The sequence below is a fragment of the Triticum aestivum genome, chromosome 7B (genome assembly GCF_018294505.1).
Source record: "Triticum aestivum cultivar Chinese Spring chromosome 7B, IWGSC CS RefSeq v2.1, whole genome shotgun sequence".
Taxonomy (NCBI): Eukaryota; Viridiplantae; Streptophyta; class Magnoliopsida; order Poales; family Poaceae; genus Triticum; species Triticum aestivum.
The window spans coordinates 441520696-441526948 of NC_057813.1; the positions used below are offsets into that span (position 1 = coordinate 441520696).

General features: G+C 47.2%; 1 protein-coding gene across 1 annotated transcript; it reads left to right on the forward strand.

Moving 5' to 3' along the window:
- Positions 1 to 231: 231 nt before the first annotated feature.
- LOC123160085 (uncharacterized) lies at positions 232 to 812 on the forward strand (the record flags this gene model as incomplete). The annotated part of the gene is given in 1 exon segment (XM_044577904.1): positions 232 to 812. A coding segment is annotated over 1 exon segment (344 nt), but the record flags the coding sequence as incomplete, so codon positions are not given.
- Between the last annotated feature and the right edge of the window lie 5441 nt (positions 813 to 6253).

Here is a 6253-nt window from a genome sequence, read left to right on the forward strand (position 1 = left end):
ATAGAGTTGGCTTAGCTACCGAACCTATATAACCTCGCGGCTTGTGCAGCCAAGCGGACACAGATCGTCTGTTCGTCGTCATCATACAGTACACCAGAAGTAAAACGAAGAAGAGTCGTCGTGCTCGTGCGTGCGTGCAGATCAGCCACGCCTTTGCATCCGAGAGGAGTGACAAGGGGGAGCATACATATATGGCGGCGGCCATGGAGCAGAGCAACGGGGGCGGCGGCGTGAAGGTCAAGTTCATCGAGACGCAGTTCGTCAGCTCCGACGCCGCCAACTTCAAGTCCGTCGTGCAGCGGCTCACCGGCAAGTACTCCAAGATGCCGCCGCCGGCGTCCTCGGTACACAGGCCTCGCCCAAGGCCCTGCGGCAGACCCGACCAACAAGGGCGGCCTTGCGTCTCCGGCAGCGACGAGCTGATGATGGCTGCGCCGGCGAAGCCAGCGGCGGCAGCTTTCGAGCCGCTGCGCGTGGAGGAGGTGAACGAGCTCTGCGACTTCGCCGATCTGCTCTACGCCGCCCCAAGCGCGCGGCGCCACGGCGGGAGCGTCGTAAATGGCTTTCCTTACTGATACATGCGTGGCCCGAAGAAGAATCGTGTTACCCTTCTCATTGAGGATCATGTATTTGTTTGAGGATTGACATTGCAGTACTGGCAGATGTGATCCTTTTGCTCAAATGCTCACTGGGAGCGCCAGATGTGATCTTCCTCAAACACAAGTGGAAGTAAGAGGAAAATACGAAAATGTATGAATATATTGTGTTGAGCGAAAAGGGAAAAGAAAGAGATGGATATGTATGCTGGTAAACTATGGTGTGTCGTCTTCTTGTCGGGTTACATGGGCAACTGTAAGGCTTCATTTGGATTTAAGAGGAGCTACTCCCAGGGAACAAGTGCCTCGGGGTGAAATTAGCCTGTGCAAACTTGAACCCCGTGGAAAATCTACATCGTCCTTTGGCTGTTGGGGCTCGGGGGTAACCGGGGATTGGGGAAGGCCAAATCGAGAGCAGCGCTCAAGGCAGGAAGGAGTAGGCGGCATCGCTCTCGTTCGTTGTTAGTGAGTCGTCGTGGGAGCGAGCGAGAGGGGGATTTCCTCCACGGCCTGTGGAGGCGTGGAAATCTCGGCCAGGGAAGGGCCGCGGAAAGGGCCGGGGTCGCTCCCCTCTGTTGGGCACCAAATGCAGCGCTACCCTTCTCTGGATCGATTCGGCCCAGGTATTTTCCAGCCAGGGAAAGGAGGGGGATCCCGGGTGGATCCCCGATTACCAAATGAGCCCTAAATGTTCAATTGGGTCATCTGTAGTAGAATTAGAATCGCTCATGATGTTTCCAACCTTTTGCAGAACTGTGTAACATGATTAGGATTAGAATCTTTGTGGAATCAAAAAAAGAATTATAATCTTCAGTGAAACCCGACTCCCCTGACCTGCACTGAACGACTGAGCCTAGCGCTTCAATCACGAAGAAAACGACTGCCTCCGCTCTGCCAGTGGGTCTTGCCCACATCTGCACCGGCCATTCAGGAGTAGAAGTTGTGCCGCGTCTCCAACGCTGACCAGTAATTTTGCTCCGATATTTGTTCACGGATAGAGGGATCAGTCTGCGGACACTGATGCCGAAGGCGGCCACCCAACGCTGTCCACATATATTTAAACAACTATGTGAATTAACTGGACAAAATTCATGCAAACACGACGGATTTTCAATACATTTACAAAAAAGAAACACTATCCTACCCTAAACCTATCTGGCGAAGTTTGGCATCCAAGCCTTTGTTGTTCCCTTCCTCGGACCGTGCCCTCCATCCTCCGTCTTCATGAGCACCGACGATAAGACCGATAAAGTAAAAGTGCGGTCTCCGGCGAGAAAGAGTAGAACATGCGAGACGGACTGACCAATATGGGACACAAGGCCTTGCCGCCTCTCATGCCTTACTCATCCTTGGAGGAGTCTGTGCCTTGTCCGAACCGGTGGATGTGAGGTCCACAATGCAAATGGAGGCGTCGACGCTCTCGCCGTCCCACCGGGCCGCCGGAAAGTTCATAGGCGTCGCGTAGGACGCACAACTGGCCTTGTTCACATTCGTGGTTGGCTGCAGCTCCGCCTCCGCGGCAGCCTGTTCCTGGCGAGCAGCGGCTTGAGCCTGAGCGGCCTCGTAGATCGCACGCTGCTCGGCGATGATTTGGGGTTCTCCGAGGCCATGGCCGGCATGCCCTCCTCGCTCACTGTCTATTTGGCCCTCCACCAGTCGACATTGCTCGAGGAGAAACATGTTGTACCATTGTTTCTCCCGCGCCTGCTGGAATGCCGACATAGGCGCCGACGCAGAGTGCTCCTCCGCCATTGCAGCATTAAAGTGTGCCTCCGCCTGCTCCATGGTGAAGCCAGCATGCACAAGCGCGGGCTCCGGTGCGTGTTCGTCGAAATTTGTCTCCATCATGGTGTCGTCCTCGTCATCGGACACCGGTGAGCTGGATGACATGCCAGCCTCGATCCGCCTGGCATGGCGGCCTCAAGGGTGGCCACCTCGTGCTTAATATTCGTGGAAAGGTTGTCCCACATAGCGTTGTCGTTTATTGTTCCGTGCTATTATATAATCCATCTTGGATGCTTTATATGCATTATTATGCTATTTTATACCTTTTTGGGGACTAACTTATTAACCTAGTGCCAAGTGTCAGTTGCTGTTTTTTCCTTATTTTTGTCCTTTACAGAAAATCAATACCAAACGGAACAAAACTTTTTGACGGTTTTTCTAGGAATAGAAGACACCTAGGAAACTTCGGAAGGAGGGCAAAAGGGTCACGGATGAGCCACAAGCTGAGGAGGCGCGCCCTAGGGGGCGCCCCCAAGCTTGTGGGCCCATCGTGGCACCTCTAACCCTAATCCCAGGTCCATAAATATTCCCCGTATACCATAGGGCACACCAAAACTATTTTTCCGCCGCCGCAAGCTTCTGTTCTCGTGAGATCCCATCTTGGGGCCTTTTCCGTCACTCTGCCGGAGGGAGATTCAATCATGAAGGGCTTCTACATCAACCTTGGTTCCCTTCCGATAACGTGTGAGTAGTTTACCACAGACCTACGGGTCCATAGCAAGTAGCTAGATGGCTTCTTCACTCTCTTTGATCTTCAATACAATGTTCTCCTCGATGTTTTTGGAGATCTATTCAATGTAATCCTCTTTTGCGGTGCGTTTGTTGAGATCCAATGAAATGTGGATTTATGATCAGACTATCTATAAATATTATTTGAGTCTTCTCTGAACTCTTTTATGCATGATTAAGATAGCTTTGTATTTCTCTCCTATCTATTGATTTTGTTTGGCCAACTAGATTGATTTTTCTTGCAACGGGAGAGGTTCTTTATAGTGGGTTCAATCTTGCGGTGTCCTCACCATTGACAGAAAGGGTAGCGAGGCACGTATGTGTATTGTTGCTACTAAGGATAAGGTGGAGTTTATTCATATTCATTGGATCTATCCCTTTACATCATGTCATCTTACCTAAGGCATTACTTCATTCTTGTTAACTTAATACACTAGATGCAAGCTGGATAGCGGTCCATGTGTGGAGTAATAGTAGTAGATGCAGGCAGGAGTCGGTCTACTAGTCACCGGCGTGATGTCTATATTCAAGATCATTGCCTTGGATATCGTCATAAATATGCGCTTTTCTATCAATTGCTCAACAGTAATTTGTTTACCCACCGTATGCTTTCTTTCAAGAGAGAAGCCTCTACTCAAAACTATGCCCCCCGGGTGTATTTTTATCATATTATTTTCAGATCTATAAAACCAAAACCAAAACAAAAAATACCTTGTTGCAATTTATTTACATTTACTTTATTTTGCACTTTTAGTTATCATTTATACCTATCTCTATCAAATCTCAGCAAGTGACCGTGAAGGGTGACAACCTCTTTTTCGCGTTGGATGCAAGTATTTGTTTGTTTGTGTAGGTGCATCTATTGGAGACTTGTGTGTTCCTTCCACTGGAATGATACCTTGGTTCTTAACGAAGGTAAATACTTATCTCTACTTTGCTTCATCACCCTTTACTCTTCAAGGGAAAAACGAATGCAAGCTCAAGAAGTAGTAGCGCCGGCATTAAGGTGGCCCGGCCAAGAGAGCGCCGCCCGCGCCGCTTCCCGGTGCACGCGATTACCGCGTCTTCAAACGACACGATGGCCGCCCGTTCGTTCGTCTGCCGCCCGCATTGATGGCATGTGGTTGCCAAGGCCTCTCCTTCGGCGCCACCCTTCCGTCTGTCTGCCGCTCACCTGTGCTATATAAACCACTGCCCCGGTGCCCCGACCATAGCCACAATCATCCCTCTCCACACTGATACTTCTCCAATGTATCTATAATTTTTGATTGTTCTATGCTATTATATTATCTATTTTGGATGCTTTATATGCATTAATATGCTATTTTATATTTTTGGGACTAACCTATTAATCTAGAGCCCAGTGTCAATTTCTGTGTTTCCTTGTTTTTGACTTTTACAGAAAAGGAATATCAAACAGAGTCCAAACAGAATAGAACTTACAATGATTTTTATTGGACCAGAAGACACCTATGAGGCTTGGAGAGAGGGCCAGAAGAGTCCCGAGGAGGCTACAAGCCCTCAGGGCGCGCCCCCTGGGTTGTGGGCCCCTCGGGAGTCGCCTAACCCTAATTCCAGCTCTATATATTCTCAAATATTCCCCAAAGATCAGAAGTGTCCACCAAAATACTTTTTCGCCGCCGCAAGCCTCTGTTCCCATGAGATCCCATCTTGGGGCCTTTTCCGGCACTCTGCCGGAGGGGGATTTGATCACGGAGGGACTCTACATCAACCTTGCCGCCCTTCCGATGAAGCGTGAGTAGTTTACCACAGACCTAAGGGTCCATAGCTAGTAGCTAGATGGCTTCTTCTCTTTCTTTGATCTTCAATACAATGTTCTCCTCGATGTTCTTGGAGTCCTATCCGATGTAATCTTCTTTTGCGGTGCGTTTTTGAGATCCGATGAATTGTGGATTTATGATCAGATTATCTATGAATATTATTTGAGTCTTCTCTGAACTCTTTTATGCATGATTAAGATATCTTTGTATTTCCCTTCAAACTCTCGGTTTGGTTTGGCCAATTAGATTGGTTTTTCTTGCAATGGGAAAGGTGCTTAGTTTTGGGTTCAATCTTGCGGTGTCCTCACCCAGTGACAGAAGGGGTAGCGAGGCATGTATTGCATTGTTGCCATCAAGGATAAAAAGATGGGGTTTATTTCATTGCTTGAGTTTACCCCCCTACATCATGGCATCTTACTTAAAGCGTTGCTTTGTTCTTATGAACTTAATACTCTAGATGCAGGCAGGAGTCGGTCGATGTGTTGAGTAATAGTAGTAGATGCAAAATCGTTTCAGTCTACTTGTCACGGACGTGATGCCTATATTCATGATCATTGCCTTAGATATCATCATAACTATGTGCTTTTCTATCGATTGCTCAACAGTAATTTGTTTACCAACGTATGCTTTCTTCAAGAGAGAAGCCTCTAGGGAAACCTATGGCCCCGGGTCTATTTTCCATCATATATTTTCAGATCTTTAAACCAAAAAACCCCAAAATACCTTGCTGGAATTTATTTATATTTACTTTAGTTTGCTCTTTTATTTATGTTCTATGCCTATCTCTATTAGATCTCACTCTTGTTCGTGACCGTGAATGGATTGACAACCCCTTTGCTTTGTGTGCAAGTGTTTGTTACTTTGTGCAGGTGCATATATTGGAGACTTGCTTGTGCCTCCTACTGGATTGATACCTTCGTTTTTAATTGAGGGAAATACTTATCTCTACTTTGCTGCATCACCCTTCCTCTCCAAGGAAAAAATCAACGCAAGCTCAAGAAGTAGCAGGGAGAATTTCTGGCTCCGTTGCCGGGGAGGTTCTACATCAAGTCCACCAAGTACCCATCATAACATATCATCTCTTGCACTTACATTATTTTCCATTTGCCTCTCTTTTTCCTCTCCTTCACTTCTAAAAAGTTTTCGGAAAAATTAAAAAATATTTGTCTTTTTATTCGCCCTTCTTTTGTTTGTCTTTTCATATGCTTGTGTGTTAGATTGCTTGCTTGCTCTTATGGCTCAACCCAAGAGTTTTGGTCCTTACTATAGGAACTTGGAAGAAATTGAAAATAATGCAAAAAGTTTTATGTCCTTACAGTTTGAGCATAATATTTTCTTTAGGAACGAACTTAAGGAACAAAA